The 27,152-nt window shown below is 39.1% G+C and overlaps 1 protein-coding gene across 3 annotated transcripts; it reads right to left on the bottom strand.

The window, feature by feature from the left end:
* On the bottom strand, nt 1-27,145 carry AREL1 (apoptosis resistant E3 ubiquitin protein ligase 1). Of its 3 annotated transcripts, none has more exons than XM_026664432.2 (20): nt 27,005-27,145; nt 20,266-20,473; nt 18,795-18,854; nt 17,350-17,579; nt 15,718-15,955; nt 13,940-14,109; nt 13,299-13,479; nt 11,889-12,136; nt 11,232-11,309; nt 10,673-10,814; nt 9,699-9,820; nt 7,697-7,772; nt 6,003-6,112; nt 5,489-5,668; nt 5,242-5,367; nt 4,807-4,936; nt 4,564-4,622; nt 3,506-3,595; nt 2,965-3,140; nt 1-2,755 (listed from the first exon to the last, which is right to left on the bottom strand). In XM_026664432.2, the coding sequence occupies exons 3-20, from the start codon at nt 18,808-18,810 to the stop codon at nt 2,653-2,655; spliced, it is 2,475 nt and encodes an 824-aa protein (XP_026520217.2). In that variant the 5' UTR covers nt 18,811-18,854; nt 20,266-20,473; nt 27,005-27,145; the 3' UTR covers nt 1-2,652. The 3 variants fall into 3 exon arrangements, with proteins under 3 accessions (XP_026520217.2, XP_087808014.1, XP_087808013.1); XM_087951888.1 differs by lacking the exon at nt 27,005-27,145 and adding an exon at nt 26,853-26,977; XM_087951887.1 differs by lacking the exon at nt 27,005-27,145 and adding an exon at nt 26,834-26,968.
* Between the last annotated feature and the right edge of the window lie 7 nt (nt 27,146-27,152).

Below are 27,152 nucleotides of genomic sequence, written 5' to 3' on the forward strand. Positions count from 1 at the left end.
TCGTATTTCAAATGTTTTATTTATTGTATAAACTATTTACATTAGAGGTTTACATAATCTTGCTGAATCCTACCTGAAACTGGCCATTGGGGCCTGGCCCTGACCAAGCTAAAGTAACAGGTCTTGATATTAAAGCATGCAAGATAGTCTCATAGGTAGGATATCCTATGGTATCCAATCCAAGAGACAGAGGTCTATAGGAACCTACATCATAAGCTAAATCTCTATCCCTGGAATTATTCCATATTGGGTGAAACAAACAAGGACCAAAGAAACATAAAACTTATTCAGCACTCACATGTGTGTGCATACACATTAGAGCTGGTTACAGCACAGCCTGAATCACGACACACAAAAAGAACTGGAGTATTATAACTGGAGTAGGGAAGAATTAAGCAACAAGGATTTAGGAAAATGCACTGAAACTATAAAGTACTGGGACAAATGTGACCCTGTTAATTAAGGGAATGCTGGGAAACACAAAGAATATATATTTTAGCTAAGAACAAGGGGCATCTACCACTGTTTTGACTCTGCTTACATAAAATGAAAATCCTTGGCTTCTGCAAAGAGGCAAGACGTGCCAAATGCATTTATTAATAGAGTGGTTTCAAACAGAAGATGTCTGCTGAATATCCAGCCACTCAATCCTCAGTTAAAAAACAACAACTGAGCTCTAAAAAAGAAACAAAGGGATTCCTGAGGAAGATATAGCAGAGCCAGCCTCCAGCCATGCCTGGGAATGCCCTTGGGAGGTCAATGGAGCAAAAGAAAAGACCGGAACAGCATCAAGAAACACCCAACCCTCTAAACCAGGGGAGTCAAATTCACGACAACACAGCATTGTCACGTGACATATCGCAACTTTTTCCCCTTCACTAAACCAGGGGTGGGTGTGGCCAGTGTGTGACATATCCAGCCCGTGGGTCACGAGTTTGACACCCCTGCTCTAAACCATCACCTGGCTGAGCTATGCAGCATAGACTTTGTTTGGTCCCCCGGATGAGCAGTGGGCAATGAATGTTTCAAGGCATTTACAAGCCTTTATTGCACTGACCACAGAATTTATTCTTAATACAATCAAAATGGTACCTACATGCTTAAAGGAGAAAAATGGCTGCCAATGGAGAAAAATACAGTGTTGGTCTCTAAAAATGCCCCCCAAGGAAGGGATCCCTGAATTGTTTCAATACTCAATAGTCCAACGGTTTTTGGCAAAATAATGGCTTGAACTTCTTTATCAATGTGGTACATATTCAAACAAAGAAAAAGTTAACAATATTCAATGAGGCAGATTTGCAAACGGTCTTCTTTCTTATAATTTGCAAATGATTCTAATGATGATGGAGAAGTAAACCACAATATTAAATAATATCATAAGATATACCCATTCTTCTCCAGAAAATTAGAGCCTCGGTGTGTAGCAGAATGACTTCTTTTAGCAGGTAATGACACTATAATCTCTAGTCATTGGTATCTGTCTCCTCTGACCAGGATAAATGCACTTTAGGTGCCAATAAAATACTCAAGCTTTATTATCCAATCAGATTTTGGTTTTGTTGACAAAAAATGGTTAAGCTGCCAGCTGGAACCCCTGAATTCCCACTCATTATTGCCAAGGAAGTGAGAGTGCTAAATGTGTTGTAATTGAAAAATACTCATCAATAATATAGGACGACTCACACCACTGTCTCCTAGTTCAAACAGTAGCGTACTGTATTGCAAGCCCATCTCCTCCGTGTCAATAGTAAACATCTTCAATATCATCTCCTAAAAATATCATGTGGAATGCTTCTGATGCAGAACACAGGAAAGAAAAATATGCTGGAATAATTGCCTTGTTTTAACTACTCTCTGCCTGATTCAAGACACAGAAACAACATTTTTGCTACCATTACCTGAAGAGAGGTTACTAACAAGAGGCTCCCCCAGAGTTTCTGAACTCAAACTCTCATGGGCCTAAATTTCCACAATCAATCAGTGAGCATCCACAGGAGAGATTGCAGCATCTGGAAAGCTACAATGTTCTCTAACTTCACTGGCAAAAATCAATGGAAATTCTTCCATCATTTTAACAGTTCCTCCTCCACCAACTGGGTGGAGGATCAAAATCACTGTCAAGGATCAGCACTTGTGCTCCAGTTCACCAACCAGAACGAAGTGGCAGCATACAGTGTAAGGTGGTTAAGAAAATTTAAAGCTTTCCTTTAACATCCAAGTAAAAAGGGGATTGCTTACATGAAAACTTAAGTCAAGGCATGGGAAGATATGAAGGCTTCCTGTAATCTGGGGATTCAGGGCTCCCAAACTCATCTGGTCATCTCTCCAAAGTAACAAGTTATATAACTATCCTAGTTGTCTCCTGTACCAAGCTGCAACATTGATTCGTGTGCTTCCTCCAATCAGTAATCCCAGACACATCATGCCTATGAAATACAACTCCAATCTCACTCCACAGGTGAACCCCAATTCATGACAGGTGCCATGCTGAGAAAGGAGTGATCAGCGTTGAGACTCTGAAGTGTTCCAATTCACATGGTGCCTTTCTCTGCTCTCTACCGCCTTTCGGATGGGCAAGAGAAGGATCTGTGAAGTTAAGACTGAGCCTTGCCCTGAAGAATTAAAGAAGGTAGCGGGTTCCTCCAGTAGGTGTCAGAGCATACCAAAGCCTTCACAGCCCTCACTGATGGCCAGCTGCAGCATCTTGTGCACTTCTTCATAAGAATCATAAGTTGGGAGGCACAGCTGGTTAAAACTGAAAGAAAGAACACAGCTTATGGTATAGAATTGTGAAACATTAAAACCTATGCTTTCAATGTTTCCTATGCAAGAGAACAGGTATTAACTATTCACAGTACAATACACCACTGCAAATCGCTAAAAACACTCTAGCAGTGAAAATTATCCGTGATATCAGAATGAAGCTTGCTACAGATCACGAAGTATCTCTTAGAAGATACTCACCAGGTATGGGCTGTAGGAAGTGTACTATGTGTTGGAGCTGCAATAATTTGGAAAGATGGACAAAGTGCAGCAAACCCTCCAGGAGGCAGCTGAGAAGAACCAGTGGTAAATTGCAGCAGTCTAGCCAGTTCCTCCTGTGTAAAACTAGACACTACTGTCCAAAACCAGCGCATCACCTAGATGTTACAGTGAAGGTCAGGGAAACAAGAAGAATGACAAATTATTAAACGGGGGGATGAGTACGTTACTAAATTTATAGCAAAATAATCACCCTAGGGGCCATAGCCAATTCTGAAGATGTTTTAAACAAGTGAATTAAAGTGACATACACACCCAGATACATACAAATAAATTACAAAGAAAGTAATGTTTACATGTTTAAAGAACATTTTTAGGTTTACACAAAAAGAAGTCTTTAAAAAATTCAGCAACATAGCCTACACTTTTAATTATGCTTCCCTCAATTTATGAAGCATTGTTCTCTTTTTCATAGAAAAGCAACATTGCTATTATCTGAGATGGAGGAAGGAAGTCACGCTACCTTCTCTCGGAAGTGCCATGAACCACCCACTACCACAGCGTGTGCTTTGAAATCACAGACGTTGATATCTCCTGTACCGCACATCAGCAACTGGAAGAAAAATAAACATCATTTTCTTTTAAAAAAACCAAACTTCTGATGTTTTTCTTTCAAACCATGCATCATTCATAAACCTTAAATGCTCAGAATTAAGAATAGGGACATTTAATTGCATGTTGAATTGCCTACATGATAGCCAAATGATACCAACCAATGAACGACAAGGAAGTTGAACATTTTCACAAATATTATAAAATGTTCTTTTTACAAACCTCCCATAAAGACCAAATTTTGTGAAAATTACAGTGTCCCAAATTGCACTTTTTTTCTGCTAAATTTCAACAGCACCAATTTTCAAAGTGCGGGATGGAGGGCAAATGGCTACAACAGGGAAAAATTTCCAACTTGTGAATTAAAGCTCAAAGAATGATTCAGTTTTCCAAACTAGGAATTTACTCAGATGTCATAGAAATATATATATAAAACTCTGTACTTTCCAAACCACCGTAGATTTTCTGCCATAAAGCATTAAGTATATGGCAATTTGAAGGGGGCAGCGTTTTCAACTTTTTACAAGTTGCAAAACCTGCACCCCTCTACCATTAAACTTTAGAAAAATAAGCCCCTGGCTCTATTTGAGTGATTCTTGTTTGGTCTTTCAGGGAACCCAGATTCTGTGGAATACAATTTCAAGCACCCAAATAAATTTAAAGTAAGAAAAAATACTATTAAAAAGCAATGCAAGGCACTATTTCTCCAAAGTGCATGTAGCCTATGCTTGCAACTTCCTTCTCCAGCTTAGATTGGAAAGATCTTTGAAGCAGGAACCATATTCAAGAATGGAGCTCATTTCATGAGCAAATTTACCTTAGCTGCATAAAAATAATGTTGGTTAAGTCATATATTTTATACAAACAAGACAATCATTCGTAAATGGAAATCCAGCACCAATTATTCTACTGTCTCATATTTAACTGAGAATATGCTCCTGTCTTAATGATAGCAGTCCAACTTCTCACCTCAAGTTCATTTTCATCAAATATAGCCAAGAGGTTTTCAGGAACCAATTCATTGAGACCTAAAAGAGAGCAGCAAGATAGATAAACAATCACAACAACCTGCAAAGGGCATTAAAACCCTGATTTCCTGACTTTCTTCTTTTCTTTTAACTTAACTGAACAATAGTCACTTTGGAGGAAACAAAAAAGTGGGGAAAAGAAAAGCAGAACAAAACAAAACAAAGATCACATTTTGTGCATTACCTTTCAAAAAATGTTCCACTTCTTCTCTAATTTGATTGGCTAATCGATATTGTGCAAGCAGATTCAGGTACAATATTTTATTCTCATTGGTCACTGGCATTTGAGCACCCCCTGTTAACAGTTCAACTACCTGAAAAGAAATGAAAGTCCATTGGGTGAAAAAAGTACATCTGTTTCATATGATATCGTTTTCCCACTTCTAAATGGGAGACATCTAAATTGTATCTTTCCTGTTTGTTTGTTTGTTTGATAAATTTATTTACTATTGATCTCACTATGGGGCTACTCTAGGCAGCTTACAACAATAAAAACAGAGAAATGAAAAGAAGTGTAAACAGCAGTAAAGAAACCATAGAATAAACAATGAAAAAGAAAGCAATGGTGCAGCAATATGAGAATAAAAGATCAATAATTTATCAACAACTGATTTCTCACCTTCTCGAGCTGTCCAGCTCTGTTGTATTTTTCCTCAGCAAAAACTAACTCCATTTCATTCACATCATTATTCAGAATAAAGCAAACTTTAGATTTATAGAACTCTGGGTCATCTGTCTCAAAATACTAAAAAGAAAAACAAAATGGAAAGAAGGACAAGACAGTAAATAAAGTTAAGACACAGTGCAAAATCTTGATCTCTCCTTTATTTTCTAAAAGAAAATCAAAAGATTAAGAGCGATTTTACCTTGTAGTGCATTCTTAATCCTATGATCTGAGCCAAGAACGATCGTGTGAATCGAGCTTTCACCAGCTGCTTATAAGCTCCTCCCAGAGATGACTCATAAAGACACTTTCCAACCAAGCGCCCTGCAAATTCATATATCTTCAGTCTTAGATAAGAAGGTCGATCAGGATTGGGGTGTACCTACAAACAAGAAAGCCACAATCAGAATGACAATCAATAGAGGAGGGGTGGACAATTAAGTTTCCCAAGGGGCTACATAAGAAACTAGAAATGTTATGTGGGGCTGCTGCCCCACTGCTGCCTCTGCTGCCTTTGCTTTCCTCACTGCCCCCAGTCATCGCTGCCACAGACTAGACAGGGACAGTCAAAGGGACAAGAGGCCTGAACTAGAGTGACCTCTTAGACTTAGAACTTGGAGAATTATGCAACTGTTTGGTCATAGGACTCTGAATGGGGTGGTGGTGGTAAAAGACAAATACAGTATTTCCACTATGATAAATAGAAAGATACCCACCAGTGCTTGATTATTATCACTGAAGCGAGTAAATAGTTGGTTGTTTGTGTCAAACAAAACTTTACAAATCAGTTCAAACCACTCTCTACGAGGACCTCCCCAATCCAAGGCTGCAAGGGGGGGAAAAAAAAACAAAATTAGGTAGATCTTAGGGGAGGCTATGCATTCAAGAATACAGTGATCAAAGAAAAATATTTTCCTAGACATGGTGTCTTTTATTACATAGTGCTCAACTGTAATATGATGCTCCAAATTTCTATTGCTGTGGCTTTCTACCATTCATTTTTATTTATTAAGTTTACAACTGTTCTTTTCATTGAAATAAATGAAATAACATAGTTGTAAATAAAATCTATCATTAAAAAAAACAAATAGCACTTATCAAATTAAAACCTATTTCAGCAACAGGTCAGTTTTTTTTCCATGCAGGCAGAAGGGCAATAGGGCTAGTCAAGCCTTCCACAACACAGAGTTTCAGAGACTGGGAAAGCCAGTGAGAGTATCGCATGAAGAGAATATTATTCTATATCTCCACATTCAATGAATGTAGCAAAAAGATTCATGTAATTGGATTTAAGATACTTGGATAATTGTTTTATTCAGCATCGTACTTTCGATTAGCAATTTTTAATATACCCAAACATTGTCTGTGGAAATTCTCAATCACCCAAGTCATAATTGTCCCAACTGAAGAAGATTCTTGGATGAGAAGTGAAATGTTTTCAAGGAAGAGAGCAAGAAAATCCGGTTGCCTTTTGGAAAAGCACCTTTGAGATACCCAAATATTGTTTTATTTGTAAAATAAGAATTGTTTATATTGGAAAGTACACCCAAAAATGTTCGATATAATGAAATCTATAGATATTTTGGCTTTTGTCAGTCATTCAGGCCCTATTCATCTCACGGTTGGACTGTTGTAATGTGCTCTACATGGGGCTACCCTTAAAGAGCATTTGGAAGCTACAGCTGGTGCAAAATGCAATGGTGCGGGCAGTTCTTGGGTCCCGAAGAATGGCCCATGTAATACCACTTCTCTGCAAGTTGCATTGGCTGCCAGTCTATTTCCAGGTGCAATTAAAGGTGTTGGCATGGGGTCCAGGCTACTTGAGGAACTGTCTCATCCCATTGGGATTGACCTGTCCCACCCATACCAGCAGAGAAGGCATGCTGTGACCCTGTCACTCTGATTATTCTAGCTAGCAGGGTCCAGGAAAAGGGCCTTCTCTGCTATTGTTCTAGCCCTGTGGAACACTGTGAGCCCAGTTCCAATTCTCCTGAGCTTTTGTAAGAGCCTAAAGACCTGGATCTGCCAGTTAGCTTGGGACCCCAACGGGGAAAACATCAATTATCAACAGATGATCAATTAACAACAGATCCCACCTCTGCCCCACTCCCCCCCCCCACATGTTACTGGATTGTAGCATTTACTAGTTCTCTTTCTCTCTCTCTCTCTCTCTCTCTCTCTCTCTCTCCCTCCCTCCCTCCCTCTCTCTCTTTCTATCTATCCATCTATACACACTGCCCAGAGTTACTCTGTGGTAAGATAAGCAGCCAATAAATGTAAGTAAGTAAGTAAGTAAGTAAGTAAGTAAGTAAGTAAGTAAACAAACAAACAAACAAAGAATTGGTTGCAGAAAGCCAAAACAGGCAGACTTTAATTTTTCTTTCTTCAATATCATAACAAATTAACATACCTTCTTCATCCTGAAAAGTCACTTCAAAATTTTTGCTCCAATCAGAAACAGAAAAATTCCGTGTGGCTTTCAGAGTCTGAGTAAAATAAAATCAAGACGTGTTAGGAAATCTGATATTTCATCTATAAATACTGTCAATGTATAGATCTTCTCCAAAATTTCTTTCTTTTATCTATAGGAGGATTGGATCTACCTGATCTGAAATTGTACTTTATGGTTTGCTATTTGGATCGGTTGAAAAAGTGTGTGCTGCTAAAAATAACAAGGCTTTTGGAGATAGAAGGGCACATCCTGAGATTTAGGTGGCATGGACATTTGTGGCATGATAATGTCAAAGTTAATGTGGACTTTATGTTAGATGTACCATTTTAAGTATATAGAATAGATACAATTCAAGTTGGGTCTGAAAACAACTATGTAGTTCTCAGCCCAAGAAGCATTTTATAGACAAGAAATAATAGGCAAATACAAATGACTAACTTATTGCGAGATACAGAATTTTATCAAGGGGAATACAAAATAAAATCAAGAGAACAATTAGAGGCAGAAGGATATAGTTGCCAGTGGATTTTTTATTTAGTTATCAGAAAAATTTAAAGTAGACAAACAAGTTTTGTGATAATGGACATTGTAAGACTGATTTTCAAATAAAATTGTGTATAAAATTTGTGTAAAACAGAAAAAAATGAACCTATGATATAATTTTCATGATTAGATAGATTATAGAAAACAGTCATGATGCAACTTTAAAAAAAGAGGTAAATTTATAGCTGTACATATAACTGCTGTAAAGAAAAACAAGTCATTTCTTTGTATCTTTTTTCTTTTCTAATTGTCTTTTTTACACTTTTATCTTTCCTTTGAGTTTTTTCTTTTTTCTCTGTTACTTTCTATTAGTTTGTATTAGTTTTTACCTTTATTTTTAAAACTATAAATATATAGTTTTATGGATATAAATGGATATATCCATATATATATATATGGATCTTTGGTTATTCGGGTTTTCTCCCGCGTAAGATTGGAAGTATCTAGGCAACGTTTCGATGAAGTCTCATTCATCATCTTCAGGCTTCTGTCGAATGAGACTTCATCGAAACGTTGCCAAGATACTTCCAATCTTACGCGGGAGAAAACCCGAATAACCAAAGATCCACACATAAATACCCGCGAGAACCTCAGAGAAATATATATATATATATATATATAATTTGTTTTCTTAAGTTTTCGCGGGTACTTACATGTATGGCCTTCAGCTTTGTTCGGGTATTTTCCCACGTCATAGTAGTGGTGTTTTTAAAGTTGTAGCAACGTTTCAGCAGAATCTCATCTGCCATCATCAGGCTTCTGTATTGTGTCCGTCTGTGAGTCAGACTTTTACAGTGGTTTCAGATTTAAATTTGGGGCAGCCTATTGCTGTGCCAGAATGGTTTTTTCTTCATCCTGATTGGTTGGGAGTCTTGGTCTGTGTTTATTGGTCTCGGAGTTTGCTGTGTTCTGCTTGATTGGTGTCTCTAATATCTTCTGTCTGTTTTTTGGCTCTTTTTGTATCTTGATTGGCTGGCAGCATTGTGTTGCTTTATTGGAGGCCTTTAGTGCAGCTTGGCTTCGGGTAAATGGACGGCTATCATTAGTTAGGAAGCTGGGTTTCATCTGGGTGCCTGGTTGGGATGTGTTTGAGCTGGAAGTATCAGGGGGGATTTGTTTGTGCCCAGGTGTTTGCCTGGCTTGTGGTGTGGAGATTTTTTTGTTTGTGAGTGCAGGCTTCCAAATGATTGACATTTGGCTGCCAGCCAATCAAGATACAAAAAGAGCCAAAAAACAGACAGAAGATATTAGAGACACCAATCAAGCAGAACACAGCAAACTCCGAGACCAATAAACACAGACCAAGACTCCCAACCAATCAGGATGAAGAAAAAAACATATATTTTAAATTATATAGTATTGTTATTCCTTTTCTAGAATAAGTGTTTTCTAACACTTCTACATTAGACATACTCACTGAATCCAGAAGATTAAGGCGGCTAACTTTCAAAGAAATTTTGGAATGAGGTTTCTTCATATGCACCTGACGTAATTCCCTCTGGAAGAAGTTGACTTTGTCTTGAAAAGTCTCTGAGCCTCCTGAAATGAATAGGCCCAGAGTCATATCTGGAACTTTTCAAAGTCCGCATGAACACTTTTACTGCAAGATAGAGATTTCTCAGCCATAACAGCCTTAAAGCAACTGTTATGCTTTATCTCAAATATATTAACTGATAACCTATGGCAGATCATACATAATTGTATTTATTTGATTTATATAGTTGCCCATCTCAAGTAAATGACTGTAGGAACCTCACAACATTAAAACAATTAAACATGTACAAATATTAAAATAAAACAAAATTGTACTTAAAATAATAGATTCTGTTTCAAAAGATTAATTATATAAGATAGCAAATTGTGACAAAAATATCTCTAAGCACTATCTTATAGAATAGGGAATTAACATTTCTATTTATTAACGTTTTCTTGACTCTTTTTTTCCTCTTTCCCCATTGAATTTTTATGCACACAAACAAATATTCACACAGATAAGTTCCACATGTTAGAGCACTGTTTGCATTCCCCATTGTGGAACCACAAAATTTTTACAAATGCAGAGAGGAGGTAAATATCTCTCCAAATAAAGAAATACCCAAATTGATTAGAAAGCTTATATGTTAGGCTTATATGAAAGCTTATATGTTAGAAAGATACATAATTGCTCTATACTTATACATGCTTTAGTTAAAGCATTCTACTCATGTTTCACATTTATAAATTAATGTCACATTAAGTTTCGCCTTGCAGAGTCACTTTGCAGCAAGATGGGCAGAAAGCAAATTGAATGAATGAATGAATGAATGATACAAAATCTATCAATGGCACAAATGCTTATAATTCATTACACACCAACCAGCAGAGAGAGTCCTCTGCTCTGAGTCCTTTTACCTATATTTTTATGCAGAGAACGAATAAAAGTGGCTGCCAAGATGTTCCTCTCTTTGCAGCTCAACTCCACAGGAGGCTGGATCCCATCATCCACCACCAATGTCAGCAATTTGTGTACAGGATCAGGCCCATGATAAGAAAACTAACACCAAGAAATGCAAGAAATAGGGGAGGGAGAGGAAGAAGGAACTATCATTCACCAGAAAGCACAGCACATGAAGCAAATGCAATTAGCAGTGTTTGTACATATTATCTTGCCTGACCCCTTGTTCTGGACTGGCTAGCAAAAAAAGGTGATTTATAAATTCCATTTCCCACAGAATGAATCTGTTTGCTCAGGAAACAAAAAGAAAGTTACAAGGAGAATGAAGTTGAATGACAGGGTGCAGGATATAGTACAGGACAACGCCATAGCAAGTTCCCTAGAGTATTCTAAAATGCCAACTAAAAATCTCATTTAGGCCTGCAAATGAAACAAACTAGTTGAGTCCCCTCATGCCACAAACTTTCTCAAAATAAAACATGTCCCACCACATAGTAGGGAGTTCCACAAACTCACTTTGGTGCCAGGACATACTCGGAAAGTAAAGAGACGCCAAGGAATAATCTTCAAGTAGAATTCCTTCACTGAGAATTGCTTTGAGGCAAACAAAACAGAAATCGTATTTTCATGAATACATTATTCTGAAAAGATGTCAACATTGAACAAATTCATTCTTTTTTAATGTAACAAAATAGCAATAGCACTTATATACCGCTTTACAGTGCTTTCCAGCTCTCTCTAAGTGGTTTACAGAGTCAGCATATTGCCCCCAATAATTTGGGTCCTCATTTTATCTACCTCAGAAGGAGGGAAAGCTAAGTCAACCTTGAGCCTCGTGAGATTTGAACTGCCAAATTGCAGGCAGCCGGCAGGCAGCAGAAGTAGCCTGGAGTACTGCACTCCAACCACTGTGCCCCCACGGCTCAGTAATATAATCTAAAGTAGACTTTAGCCACAATTCAAATTTGTAACAAACACAGAGATGAGACATGACAACATGAATATTCTGTCGCCTTGTAGAAAAACTGTAGCACAATACTCCTGTCCTGATAACCACCACACTGAGACAATTCTAGAAGATGACTACTAATTAGAAATATACCAAACAGTGACAATGAGAACTGTTGCTAACATAGTTATTGTCTGAATGGAAAACTGATAAACATATCTTACTTTAGGTGAAACGTAGCAATAAACTTTTTTGGGTTTCTTCACTTTTTCAGGGGTCGGGCTATCAGAAGGAGAGTCTTCATCCTCATCCTCAGTAGCGGTGGAAAGCCGTCGCTGAAAGGAGCCCAAATTCAGGGGTGGAAGATGCCACTGAGTGTTGGTATAGCTACTAGCATTATACAGGTAGGCTTCAAAGTAGATACTGACCCCTGAGGTAGAAACATTACGCTCTACAATGTTCTTTTCATCCTCTGCAAGACAGGTACAAAGTGTAATACAAGGCAAAGCTCAGAATAGAAACACAAGTTGTGCAGCTGGGTTTTTAAAATGCTGTAGATCCAAAATATTATTTTGCAGTGCATGTGTTTTATTCTTAATGAATAAGGTATATCATAGAGAGCCAGTCGGATCTAGTTAGTGGTTTAGGCATCAGGCTAGAAACCGGGAGATCAGGAGTTCTAGTCCTGCCCTAGTCACGAAGCAACCTGAGAAGCAATCTTTCACTCGGAACCCTAGGAAGCAGGAAGCAAAGCACTCCTGAAAATCTTACAAAAAAACCTTGCAGAGATTTGTTCAGGCAGTCATTAGGAGTCAATACTGATCTGAAGGCACATGTGTATGCAAGGTTATTTCATAGAGGCTTAATGTTCAATTGCACTTTTTGAGTGGGTTGGTTTTAATGTGAGTTGAGTGACAGGCTGTGCCCACTACTTCTTATTCTTCCAGTCATTTTCTGTTTCAAATCATGCCACTCCATGACAAAAAGGGAAGGAGGTAAACATTCAAGAACAACTGAGGGGCATTGCAAATATTTTCAGCCCAAATATATTACATTCTTAAATTTCATATGCATTCAGATGTATGTCTAAAGAGGGCTATACTGATAACAATTGAATGTATGTGTACATTTCAATATTTTGGAAGATGGATTCATAGAAGCAGAAGTGGGAAATGAGATGCAAATTCCTCAAACCTATTGCTTTTCTACTATAGATTTTTTTAAATTAGTAAACATGTGCTTGGAATCATTCATTTATAATTTGCCAATTTTTTTTCAGATTTCATATGCTGAGATTGCATATCTACTATAAATTCCAAAACACTTTATGTATATAAAATTAAATTACTTATTCAGGGAATGCAAGAAATAAAGTCTATAATGTTTTTATTTAAAATACCTTTCTTTACTATTAACAATTTCAAAAAACAAGCAAAGTAATAATGACATTGCAATTTTCAGTTTAAAATGCTTATAACAGGACACAAGATAATGAGATGCCAAAATGCAGAATACAAGAATTAGATTTGAGAAACCCAGATTTTTAACTGTGGTATGAAGTACACAATGTTGTTTTGAAGACTACATACCAAGCTAAAGTTCTATACACAAAATATAAAAAACAATTCACTTACCATTGAGAACAATGATGTCAAACTCTCCATTACTAATAGGCTGGTTTTGGTAAGAGATGCAGGCATGGAAACAACCCCTACGCAGTAGGGTGAGTCTCAGGAAAACTTGGCAAGTCTGTTGATTGGACATCACAGACTTTTCAAACAAAACATCAGAAGGCTCTTCTTCCTGAGGGCCAAGCTAGACAAAATAAGTATGAGTTAGGAGACATTGGTATGGTCTGAAGTAGAGATGGTATTCAACAGGTTCTGACCAGTTCTGGAGAACTGGTAGCGTAAATTTTGAGTGGTTCAGAATACCACCTCTGACTGGCCCCACCCCCCATCTATTCTCTGCCTCCTGAGTCCCAGCTGATCGGCTGGGTCTTCTTTTGTTGCCCTGCACAGGAGAATGGAGCTGGAAAGCAGGTTAGTGGGGTGAGGAGGGAATGGGATTTTGCAGTATCCTTCCCCCAGGAGTGGGGAGGGAATCGGGATTTTGCAGTAACCTTCCCCCGGAGTGGTGTGGGAATGGAGATTTTACAGTATCCTTCCCCTGCCATGCCCACCAAGCCATGCCCACAAAACCGGTAGTAAAAAAATTTGAATCCCACCACTGGTCTGAAGTTTTACATGAGAAGAAACATATAAAGTCCACTTACTTCATGGATCAAGAGGCTGTAATTGTGCTCATCTATCAATGATATTGAGTTGCTAGTAGGATTATCGTATTCATCTCTGGGAAGTATTTGCAAAGTATGTGGCTGCCCACATGTCAGCACCAGAGTGGAGAAATGGCAGGCAATTTTGGTTTTCGAGGGAACTACCATTCCTGAAATAAGAAACACATTGCACAAATCCCTTATAAAATTACAAGGAGGGTATTTGCAAAAATGTAGTGACGTAGAAATAGGATTGATACTAAATGAAGCAACCAATGTTGGCTAACAAACATACATTTCTACACCCAAAATGTACAGTGAAGAAATCACTATTTCTGGGTTATGGTGACAGATACAGAGTCAACCCAATTTTTCAAGGACATATGACTGAACTAATTTCACATTTACATAGCTAGAAAAGAGAGTTTGAATGTGGCAGAATTTTTCACTTGGATAAAATTATTCATGGTGAAATGCACCCTACATATTTAAGGGCAGACTTTGTACCAGGAAACCAACTGGGTAAATTATTATTTCCAGACAACTACAGCCAATACAATGGCTCAGGTTATAGTTAAGTTTGCTTCTGAACCTCTTTCTACTGGATTGTTTATTCCATCTTTTTAATTTACAAGGTATTGGAAGCAATTAAGCAGGTATGTTGACAGGCAAAATATAGTGGTGAAAAGCACAACGTGAATCTCTGTAGAGTCATTAGTGCTCTCTGAACTTGTTTTCTTGCAAACATCTCATTACCTAAGTAGGTAACACCATCAGTGATGATAGTGAAGTTTGTTCTCTGTTTATATAGTAATGACTTGTCCTATCAGTGTTGGTGGTTCCTTGAAATCGATATTGGTGATTGTTTGTCAACTTGTTTGTCTCAGTTGGCAATTCCTTGATTGATGCATTTTTTACCTGATTGTTGGTCTAGTTTGATCTTGTTTGTTTTTATTTATTTATTAATGCGTGCCCATTTCATTCTGAGGCAACTATGGGCATCTTAAAAACATAAGAACTGGTAGACATTAAAATAATTAAACAATAAAGTACACAATCTTTCTGCTTATCTGATTGCTGGCAAGGTGATTTGTTTGTCTATTTTTTTTGTTTGTTTCAACACGAGAACAAAAATATAAACAGAAAGCAAATCCACTCTCTTCTACCACTAATGATAACTAGTTGGATAACAAAATGTCTCCAAGAAAAGAACCAAGTTCGTAGAGCACCAAGAACCCCACAGTTCAATCCCGAGCTAAAAATATTCTTTTCTATTGGTAATATGAATCTCAATAAACACAAGTTAAGGGTTCATTTCAGGGTTTGTTCTATGAGTATGATGGTAGCAGCAAGGTACCAGGATTTTACTATTGCTCAATCTTCTAATATAATCAGTGTATTATTTCCCATGTGCATGGCATATTTTCTACATTGGTGAAAGGGAAAATATTAAGAAATCTTGAATTATGTACATCAGTTGGATGACGGTATGACTTGATTCTGATAATAACATGTTTATCCTGATTAATTACCTCATGCAGGACAAAATGGAATGCAAAGGTCTTTAAAAAAATTCTAGAAAGTGGACTTGTAAAACAGCTGAACACAATTTGTCATTTTTATGGTTCCACTATACTAAAAATAGGGCTTTTACTTAAGTAAGCATTCTATGTTTCAGTATGTCTATTATTAAAATTTTACCATAAATTAATGATATAAATATAATAAACACCAACATATTATCCCCAATACTTGTTTTTGCTTTAAGCAATACTTACCTGGTTGAAATACTTTGTAGTAAGGACTATACGCAACATTCAAGCCTCCAAGTTTTACGCTTATCTCATACCGCCCAGCTCTGCGCACAGTGAATGCCACCTTTACCACATTGGAACTAGGTTCTTGAAGCACTTCCTGGGTGACAGGAATATCTATTGCTAACTCCACATGGCAGATGTGAACTCGCAGTCCAACAGGATGATGAGCAGGGAAAGGCTGGCCATTTTTATAGAACAACTGTATGGGAATTAAGAAGCTAATTGAATAGCAGATTGTGAAGGCATTAAGTTCTTACATCAGCCATTAAAAAATGCAGCAAACTAAAATCATCTTGCTGACATTACACAAGTCATGAGGGAAATCTTTGCTTCAATACACATGCATATACATACATACAGTGTAAGATCCAAATTTGAAGTCATCAATTAAGATAAATTAATAAAGAACAAAGAAATAAAAATATATTCTTACAAGAGTATAATAATGTCTAAATTCAGCAAATACAACTCTGTAATCAAATCGGTAGTTAAACATATTTGTAGCACAGGGAATGATCAACACATGATATCAAAAAAGGAAGTGCAGGAGAAAAAGGAGAAAAAAAAATCACCCTCATTAGTTTTTTAAAAAATTACCGTGTTTCTCACATAATAAGGCCGGGCCTTATTTTTTTTTTTGACTCCCCAAAAAACGGCTAGGCCGTCTTTTTGGGGTGACTTAATTCCCCCCCTTGCATCCTCGGGGGGGCGGGCGGCGACAGCTTGGATGTTCGGGAGACCTTCCGCCACCGTTGCTTTCCCTTCTCCCTTGCTGCCACGGCATTAGAGCAATGCCGCAACGTTTGGCGCAGCCACGTGTGGCCAGTCAGGGCTCCTCCCTGCAACCGGAGCCCTGAGGAGACACTTGGCTTCAGGCGCTCCTGTCGCCGCCTACCCTTTGCCTTCGAAGGTAAAGCGAATTATTTTAAAAACCTCCGCTCATCCCACCAGGGCGCGCGAGCCGTGCGGGCTGGGCAGAGCCGGGAAGCGAGCCGCGGGTATTTTCTGGCTCTGCCCAGCCCGCACGGCTCTGGCGCGGCCCTGGAGGGATGAGCGGAGGCCCGGCGGGGAGGTGCTCGCTGCCTTGATGAGAGCTCTGCCGCCGGGAAGGAGGGCCCACCTGTCAGCTGCACTGGGTGCCCCAGGCGGAGCATGAAGAGCATGAAGGAAAAGCAACGGTGGCGGAAGGTCTCCTGATATGAAGTGCCCCACCAACGCAGGCAGCACCATATCCGGGCATGCAACAAAGTACTTCCTAACGGCAAGCCCCCCCCCCCCCGCCATTCCGCATGTTTAATATGGGCCTTAATTTGGGGGGAGGGGCTTAATTTGATTTTATGCCAATAAATCATGCTGGGGCTTCCTATTGGTGGAGGCCGTATTGTTGGAGAAACATGGTAGTTTTATTGTTGTTCAGTTGCTAAGTCATGTCTGACTCTTCATGACCTCGTGGACCATAGCAGCATGCCAGGTCTCCCTACCCTCCACTGTCTCCAGAGTTTACTCAAATTATTCATGTTTTTAACTCTGATGGCCTGGATTTTTCGTTCTGCGCTTGCTCGAATTATCATAGAATTGGAAATTTCCTCTTACATGCACTCGGAAGGCCATACTACGTCCCACCTCACAGGGATCCTTCCAATCCCAGAAGACTTTACAAGAGCGGGGGTCCAAGTAATTGCCTCGCACATAGTCATAAATGGTCCTTTCTCCTCGACGTTCCCGGTCCTCATGCTGGAGGAAGCTGACTACACGTGCGGCAAGCTCAAAGAGGAACTTAATGGTGAAAAAGAAAGCTACCACAGATACCACTGTGATCCCACCTGTCAAACAGAAAACAATAGTTATAGGATCCAACAAAACTCTCAAAATCCATCACCATGGCAATTTCGTTTTACAAGTAATCCTCAGCTTACAACACTTTATTTAGTGACCATTCAAAGTTACAACACTGAAAACAGTGACTTATGAACGTTTTTCACACTTAAGATGGTTATACCATACCCATGGTCAGATTATCAAAATTCAGATACTTGGAAACTGACTCATATTTATGATGGTTGCAGGGTCCCTCTGACAAGCAAAGACAACGGAGAAGCAGATTCACTTAGCAACTGCCTTACTTAGCAATAGAAATGTTGGGCTCAACTGTAATGTTTGCAATTGCAGACCTATTGCCACAATTAGCAACATGGAATTTTGGTCATTAAGTGGGTCTTCGAGTGACCAATTTTCACAATCATTTTTACTGCAGTTGTTAGGTGAATCATGTGGCCATTAAGGGAATCATGCAGTCATTAAGCAAATCTAACTTTCCCAATTGACTTTGCTTGTCAGAAGCCAGCTAAGAAGTTCACAAATTCTTGTAATTGTAGTCACAACTATCATTTGACTACAACCATTGTAAACATGAGCCACTGGAAACATTGTAAACATGAGCCAGTTGACAAGCATCCAAATTGCAATCAAGTGACCATGGGGGTGGTACAATGGTCATAACATAGAGCAGGGGTGTCAAGCTCAAGGCCCAGGGGCCAGATCCAGCCCACGGGGTGCTTAGATCTGGCCCGCAGGGTTGCCCTGGAAACAGCAAAGGACTCGCCCGCAGTGCCTCTGCTAGTGAAAATGGAGCTCTGGAGGGCCGTGGGTGGCCCTCCCAAACTTTGTATTTGGCTGGCAGAGGGTTGCAGGAAGCAGTTGCAGGTAAAAACAGAGCTCGGGAGTCCATTTTCACTGACACAGTGCTCAGACCACCACAGGCGCCCTTGACAGGAGTAACATCAAGCTAGCCACTCCCACCCTTGCCACGCCCCCTGCCCCTCCCAAGGTCAAACACAATCCTGATGCAGCCCTCAATGAAATCAAGTTTGACACTCCTGACGTAGAGGATGGGACAAAAGTCACTTTTTTCGAGGCTGCTGTTGTAACTTTGAACAGCCATTAAACAAATGGTCATAAGGTGAGGACTACTGGTAAGTTAAAAGAACAAAATCTCAAAGGTTCCTTTCAGATTCTATGAATAGATTGTCTTCACTTACCAATAATGTAAAACATTAGGTCCTTTCAATGAGACACACAGCCGAGGATTACAGCTGCATCTAGGAAGAAAAAAAACAGATCTAGTACAAATTAAAAAAATTAGGTAGATCTAAAAAATGTTTGGTCTCCACAAAACACACTAAGCATTATTTGATTCTTTAAATTTCATTTTTTTAAAAAGAAACAAGGTGAGCTCATTTGTAGCTTTTGTAAATACAAGAAGTTTTAAGCATTAAAAACTGACAAGCAATAATCTGAGAACACTTTTAGTTATTTATTTATTGTTTTTCGAATACTACACTTTTTCAAGAAATGGCATCATGATCCTCCTAATCTCTAATTCTAAAAACAAACTTAGACCAAATTGTTCCACTCATTCTTCATTTTACACTTAGAAGAATATTCAAAGATTAAGAAGGTTTTAAGATGATAACAATTATCCAATAGACTTCAGAAGCCTAAATAAATCTTGTAAATCAACATTGCCACCTAGAATATTAATACTTAATAAGTAGAAAGGTCTGCCAGGTAGCTGAAAACTGTCAATAAATCAGGTCTAAGAAAGAAGGGAATACCAAGATATACATATAGCAATAGCACTTAGACTTATATATCACTTTGTTGTGCTTTACAGCCCCCTCTAAGCGGTTTACAGAGTCAGCATATTGCCTCCAACAATCTGGGTCCTCATTTTACCCACCTCGGAAGGATGGAAGGCTGAGTCAACCTTGAGCCCCATCAGGATCAAACTTTTGACAGTGGTCAGAATTAGCCTACAATACTGCATTCTAACCACTGCGCCACCGAGGCTGTGTATGTAGAAGAGATTTCTTTCTTTGACAGATTAAGAAAGGCACCAAACGAAGATTTTAATTCTTATGAAGGTCATTATGGGGAAGGTAATATTTTAGATATCCAAGTTCTGAATATTCAGTAGAATACAAAATGTTTCATGAGCAACATCTTGATTGTTAAAAGATAAAACATAGACTTGCAGAACACTGTAGATTTCAGCATCCAAAATGCTGAATGAAAATGGTTTCATCTTCCTTCTCATATAAAAGAAAAATCTACAATAGTCAGGCTCTGTTATCCATCTACATACCCATCCATCCATCCATCCATCCATCCTGTGCCCCATCCTCACCCAGGTTCTGCTATTTGTTTATTTATTATTTAAATCTTCAAGATACCAAAGCAAAGTGCAGACGCCAGCAAATCCCATGGCAAGAGGAATCTAAAAATTTGCTACCAAGAAAACAGGGTTCAGTTGTGTCAAAACAGGGGACAGTGAGACTTGCTATTACATTTTATAAGCACAATATCTTACAATAATGCCACCTAGTAACAGTAACACTTTCTATTATGTTGGAAATCTGTACTGGATCTGTTCCCATTCTCTTTACCAAGCCTTGCTTCACAGCCTGCACAAGCATGTTCCACATCCCTCCAGCTAACTGAAAGAATTACCTTTATTCAAACTCCCATGTCCACAAAGCCAAAGTGGGAGTGCCCATTCCTCTGCACTTTTATTCAGGATAGACACCAGGCAGTACCCATAGGATCCTGGAAATCACAATAGGAACTCAGAGCCAGGGAATCAAATGTAGCAATGAAGTGACCATCCCAAGAAGTGGCACTATGCATTATCAGACCATGAAGCTCTCAAATCATCTTTCTGAAATGAATACAAGTAGTTGTAATCATTATATGCATTACATATGATTAAAAAAAAAACAAGAAATCAGATAAAAAACAATCGTTTTTTGATTCTTAAATGAGAGCCAAAGACCTATCAAAACATCAGTGAGGAAAAAAGGGTGTTATGATCATACAGAAGCAGTATAAAATAAAGCAGGTTCTCACTTGACTTTTATTTATAAGTAACTAGCAGGGTACCCATGCTTCACTATGAAACTATGTTATCGGGCAAGTTTTGGGGGAGGAAAATAAGGGGGGACATTGTGCCTCTGCCTACCAGCATCCATTGGTATTCATCTGGCTAGCGTCCTGTCAGTGTGTGAGAGTTCAGGGCTGTTTGGAAACTGAAACAGTATTTGCTGTGTGAGCAAAAAGGAAACAGCAAGGAGCCTGGGCGTGGCTTAAACTCAACTGCAGTTGGAAGAGATTTCTTTTCAGGTAGGGAGGGGGAGTAGAACTCCTTAGCATCGGTGTGTGTTAATAATAATATAGGAAATACTAATGCTCTGATGGTCATTTCGAAAAATCCTTTGTTAGTGAGCACCTAGAAACCAAGAAGAACATATGTGCCAAATTTCAAGTTTGTAGGCTTTACTTTTCTGGAGATTTTGTGATGATGCGTAAGTGGTATTTTGCTTTTATATATATAGATTAGTAATACATTCACAAATAATAGATTAACCTCACAGCATTTTGTGTGGGGCAACTAAAAAGGTTAAAAGGTCCCACAAAAGGGCTATATAGCAAACCACTCCAGAACTGTTACCAAGATACAAGTGAATCAAGCTTCAAATGAAGGAGGCATGGATCTAACAAGCTGACAGATGTATTATGAATTGAACAGGAAAGAAAGGCAATTACAATGGTATGCATGTCCCATGCAAATGAAGTGAAATGGTGATGGTTCTTCTCCAAGCACCAGCAAAGGACTCATCACTTTAGTAAAATGATGCAGGGCAGAAGAAAGCTGCAGTACCTTCTAAACAGCATTCAGAGTACAGATAATCCTTGACTTATGACCAAGTTCACAGTTTTGTTTGTAAGTCATGAAGGTCGCAAAGCAGGTCACAGCATGATTGCACTCAATTTTACAACCTTTTTGGCGGCAATCATTAAACAAACAAGAGTCGCCTTGAGGCAAGAGAGGTAGCAATCAAATCAATTAATAAATAACACTATAATGATAAAGTGAAGGCCACAGTATGCAAATCCATTGTTCAATGTAGGGCAGTTTTGGTTAGAAATTGGAACCCTGAGTTCCTGCAAAAACATCACAAATTGCAGTCACATGACCAACCGGTTATTGCAGGGGTCCCCAACCAACGGGCCGCGGACCGGTACCGGGCCGTGGAGCACTCTCTACCGGGCCGCAAAGAATTTTTTTTTAAAAAAATGGCGGCTTTCTTCACCTTCGGTGAATGCTGCTGGGATCGGGATCAAGGACACAAATGAAAGAGGGGAGGGAGGAAGCAACCGAAGCCTGTCCTTCTCTCTGGGTCAGCTCTCTCAGTCGCTCTCTCGCTCCTCCACCAGCCCAGGAAGAAACTGCTCAAAGCGGGGGGGCTTTTCCTGTCGCCGCAGCGCCCGGCGCCCGTTTCTCCCCCACCCCCACCGTCCACCCGCCCGCCGCGAGTTCAACCCAGTGCTCCGTTCTGCCTGCCTGCCTGCCTTCGTTAATGGTTGAATCGGAACAGCTTCGGCTGAGTAAAAGAGGCGAATAGTTATTATTCTCAGCCGAAGCTGCTCCCAAACAACCAGAAACTAAGGCAGGCAGGCAGAACGGGACACTGTGGATTGAGGATGCGCGGGCGGGCGGGGTGGGGGGTGGGGGTGAAATGGGCGCTTCGGAATAGCTGCGGCGACAGGAAAAGCCCTCCCGCTTCTTTGAAGCAGTTTCTTCCTGGGCTGGTGGAGCAGCGAGAGCGGTAAGCCTCCTTCTCTTTCTCTCCCCCGGTCCTTGCAAAATTTTTCTGCTTGAAACCGGTCCCTGGCAAGCAAAAAAAAGGTTGGGGACCACTGGGTTATTGCGAACAGCCATGAATGCATACTAGTTGCTCAGCACCCAAAATGCAATCACATATTGGGGGTGTCTGCTATCAGATCTTTGCATCTGGGTCATAAATTCCTTTTTGGGGTCCATTTGTAACTTTGACCAGTTGGGTTAGCGACTGGCTGTGAGCTGAGGATTAGCCATAATCAATTGTCTTTGATATGCTTCAAAAATTCCTTTTCCAAACCTAGTGAAATAATTTTTGCTGATTCTAAAAAATTTCTCTCCCCCCCCGGGAAGTGTTCCCCTACAAACCCACCCCCACAAACAAACAACCCCCCCAAAAAGGGTGTCCTCCCCCCCCCCCCCCAACCCCCCCCAACAAACCCCCCCCCCCCCCCCCCCCCCCCCCCCCCCCCCCCCCCCCCCCCCCCCCCCCCCCCCCCCCCCCCCCCCCCCCCCCCCCCCCCCCCCAACCCCCCAACCCCCACCCCCCCCACCCCCCCCCCCCCCCCCCCCCCCCCCCCCCCCCCCCCCCCCCCCCCCCCCCCCCCCCCCCCCCCCCCCCCCCCCCCCCCCCCCCCCCCCCCCCCCCCCCCCCCCCCCCCCCCCCCCCCCCCCCCCCCCCCCCCCCCCCCCCCCCCCCCCAAATTTTTCTGAATGTATATCAAGAATTTTAATTAGTTATCTAATATTATCTAATCTTTGTTATTTTCTATAAAACCAGAAGGCATGGGATGATTGTAGATAATACTTTGGAGTCTTATATAAGAGTCACATGCTAAAGCTTGTACAATAAATAAACTTTCCTCCCCCCAAAATGGATTTTTTAAAAAAAGTATTCTAATCCACCAAATAATATATGTTCAATACCACTAAATAGGATAAGCATAAGATCAGGAAGTTTGTCCTGTTCTCACAGTATCATTATAAAAAAAACACAGTCGTATGTGTTCTTTAGAAGAGCTATTTCATTAAAAATTAATTAATTTCTGTACTACTACCCTCTTTCTAAATTTAATAAAGTTCAAAAATACTGATGTCAAAACAGGTTATTGCATGCTTTTCTCTAAGCATCTATAGTAAAAATGATATTTAGTTCTTGCTGTTTCAATAGGAAGGCCAATAATTTATAAAGTCTTTTCAGTTGCTTGCTACATCTTTGGTTTAGGTGGTTTATTGAATATTCTGTGCTGATTGTCCAAACGAATTAAGACCCAATTTAACAGAAATATAAACTTTATAAAATTCTACGGTAGATTAAGGTATCTTATATACTGTATAATTCAAGAATTTCTTATCTTACTTTCTTCCAGCTAACTCGTTTTATCCAAAGGCATCAGCATGCATACATATATTCAAAGTTATGTGTTGTGTGTGCCTGTGTACACACACACACACACACAGAAACACAACTTTGAAGGTTATTCTTGAATGCCAAGGATGAATGAAAGGTCAAATCCTGTAATGTCATTAGAATGATTTAAAAATTAAGATTGTGAACAGCAAAAATAAAGAATATAAAGTTAGACTATTGGATGAGGGATAAATTATTTGTTTATATTTCTGGTAACTTCTAATGGATTGCATAAAGATAAAAGTACAAATAAGGGGAAAAGAAGGTTCTTTTATTTGTAACTTTAGAAGAGGGTGAAATTTTTATTACATAAGCTTATGCGCAGTGTGATGAAAGTTGGAAGTCACTACTTGATTATTATTATTATTATTATTATTATTATTATTATTATTATTATTATTATTAATCTTTGTTGCCTTTTTCTTTTCCATATTTTCTCGTGTTTTTCTTTTTTCTGTAACTTCTGGATTTTCCTTGTTTATTCTACTTTAGTTTATATTAAGTTTTTCTGTTTATTTAAATTTTTTTGAATACAATTGTTAAAAAAAAAAAAAGTGCAGAGATGAGATTCTGACATTTCTCCAAACAAGACTGATCAAATATAGGCAAGTTATTCCAGTTTGCCTGGAAATATTTATGGATATACACACAACCAAGGAAGCTAATAAAATGCTTGAATCATTAACAGAAACGGTATACATTGCAAGAATTATTCAGGATTAGCAGATGATCAAAATTAGATGATTACAGCTCTTGCTTCATAAGTTTAATTGATAACTGACATTATGGATCAAATCATAATATAAACAAACTAAATAGTCCATTCAATAGGGGGAAATTTTTTTACCATATGTAGGAAAAATTGATGCATTAATATCCATAACACAACAGATAAGAATCTACAGGCTTTAGATAATCATCAACTGAACCAGAATCACCACTATGATGCAAAAGCTTAAACAAGCTACACAGTTCTGGACTTCACCAACAAAAACATAATGTTCACAAAAGAAAATAATTAAATTGCAAAAAATAGAATTTTTCTTGTTAAAAAGTATCCTGGAATGACAGAGAATAGATCCTTGAAAGATTACAATAACTGACAATATTTATAATCAATTTCTACAAATGAAACAATCTGAAAGAAGTGTGAAATAACCCAGATGTTTTCTTCTACACATGTACTTTCTATTTGACAATACAATATACTTTTCAATATTAAGACTTCACAATTATTAATATTATATCTCAGTGAATATTTATTTTACATTACCACCTGCTTATTAGTAACAAGCAGTCTGACTCAAGGCAAAGTTTCTCACCCAGAAATCATTATCATGCAGGGAATGCTGAAATCACAAGCATACTGGCATATGCTATTCCACCATATGTCATCATATTGCCAATGGAAACCATTGCCAGTTGTACCTTTCGATTGATTTTGTATAGTGATTATCATAACATTGATGCAGATTCCCTATTATAAATATTCCTGACCAGGAAATGGAAGTTGCAGGCAGGCCGTAAATAAAGTGAGATTATGTCACAATAATGCAAGTGGTCCCAGGTCAAATCTGAGCACCAAAATTGCAAAATATTACTACTATTTACATAAAGTACTTAAAATACAAAATTAAACATTTGTTCATATACTAACCAAGCTCCTTGGAGGTATAGGCAATTAATAGTTATGAAGTGAACAATTGGATAAACATAATCAGAGCTCTGCTGAATTTTCAAAATAGATTCAAAATTACCAGGTGGAAATATCACTTCACTTGCCATACTGCTGCTTATAAAATATGAAATACTGGGAATGTTTTCATTAATCAATAGTTATCACAATAATTTTACTTTGGCCTGTTTTAGATCCACCTTAGTAATTTGCTATTTTTTTAAAAAGTGGGGTAGTTTTTAAATAGATGAAAAATGTAACCCTACTTAAATCAATTATTGTTCATTTAAAACCAATTATTATTTAGTTCAAGTAACCAAGTGGATTAACATATACAAATATTGCAAGTGTAACTTCATAAGTAAGAAAAACAAATATGTATCTAGAAATTACTATTTTATGAAGTAATATCTGTCAAGAACCAAGCTGATACCTATATTATACAAGAATATCATAAATAAAAGTGAATAAGAAATCAATTGGAAGTGATCCAATAAACTAATTAGACTAATAGACTAATCCAATAGACTAAATCTTGCCATTTGTATGCTAATTTTTCTCTGAATTTCACAAAACCAAGATCAGTGTAAGACAAATTCTATAGGGCAAGTTATAATATACTTCATACAATAAAATACCACCTTCAAAGACAACCAATTGTAACTTAGCTTGTTGACATTCCTTATAACACTTTAAAGAGGGTGAAACCCTGTAACAGAAACCCTGTAACTTTTAGTTCCAACTTTCACGCCCCCCAGTCATATACTAACCAGTAATTCTTTACTAGCCTGACATGCAGGGCAATTTTGGCACTAACCACATTAGAATTGAACACCACTTTCCAGAACAATGAAAAATACCTCACTCCTTGAAACAGCATTGAAAAGTAAAACACCACCTAAAGAGGCTATCTGCAAACCATAAAACGTACCTTCCCAAATCAAATAATGAAAAATATTAATTGGCCTGACAGGACAAATTTTAAAATGGAAAGTAAGGGGAGAATTGTAAACCAAGGGGACATTATGAACAGATAAATTTAAGGGCACCACCACTTTCCAGTTCCTCCTTTCCTAACACCCGAGAGGGAGAGGATATTGTAGCAACACACCGCTTTTCCCTCTTCTCTCGGACGGAGAGGAAAATACCGTCGTGCCAGGGGAAGGAAAGAAAAGAAAGCGAGAGGACCAAATACCCCACCCGAGTCAAATTTCCTCCTTCTTCTTCCCAGCTGGTTAGAGTGAGAGTTTGCAAACAAACGAGTCAACTGGCAGGATTCCCATCTGCGGCTGAGACCCCCGCAGCCTATTTTAACCTGTGGTCGATCCTAGCACCTGTTGCTTCCTCGGCGCTTCCAGCTATCCTACCGCCTGCACTAACGAAAGTAAAAAAGCCAGACTGGGCTGCCCGTTTCTTCAAGGAGGGGGAGGATTTTCTTAGGGGACCGCCCTCTTCCTGCTGCAGCTACTTCCTCCCGTCCCCGTACCAGGTCCTCCTGCTTCTCGCTTTCCCCTGAAGGGACCCCGGCGCCTCAGAGGAACAGGCGAAGCGGAGCAAGGAGGAGGAAGTCCAGCTGAAAAAAATGCAACTCTGTCGGTCGCGACTCCGTCACTCCGTTAGCAAAAACAGAACCA

The sequence above is a fragment of the Notechis scutatus genome, chromosome 1 (assembly GCF_049901735.1).
Source record: "Notechis scutatus isolate UNSWTSFEM ecotype Mainland chromosome 1, rNotScu1.2, whole genome shotgun sequence".
NCBI lineage: Eukaryota > Metazoa > Chordata > Lepidosauria > Squamata > Elapidae > Notechis > Notechis scutatus.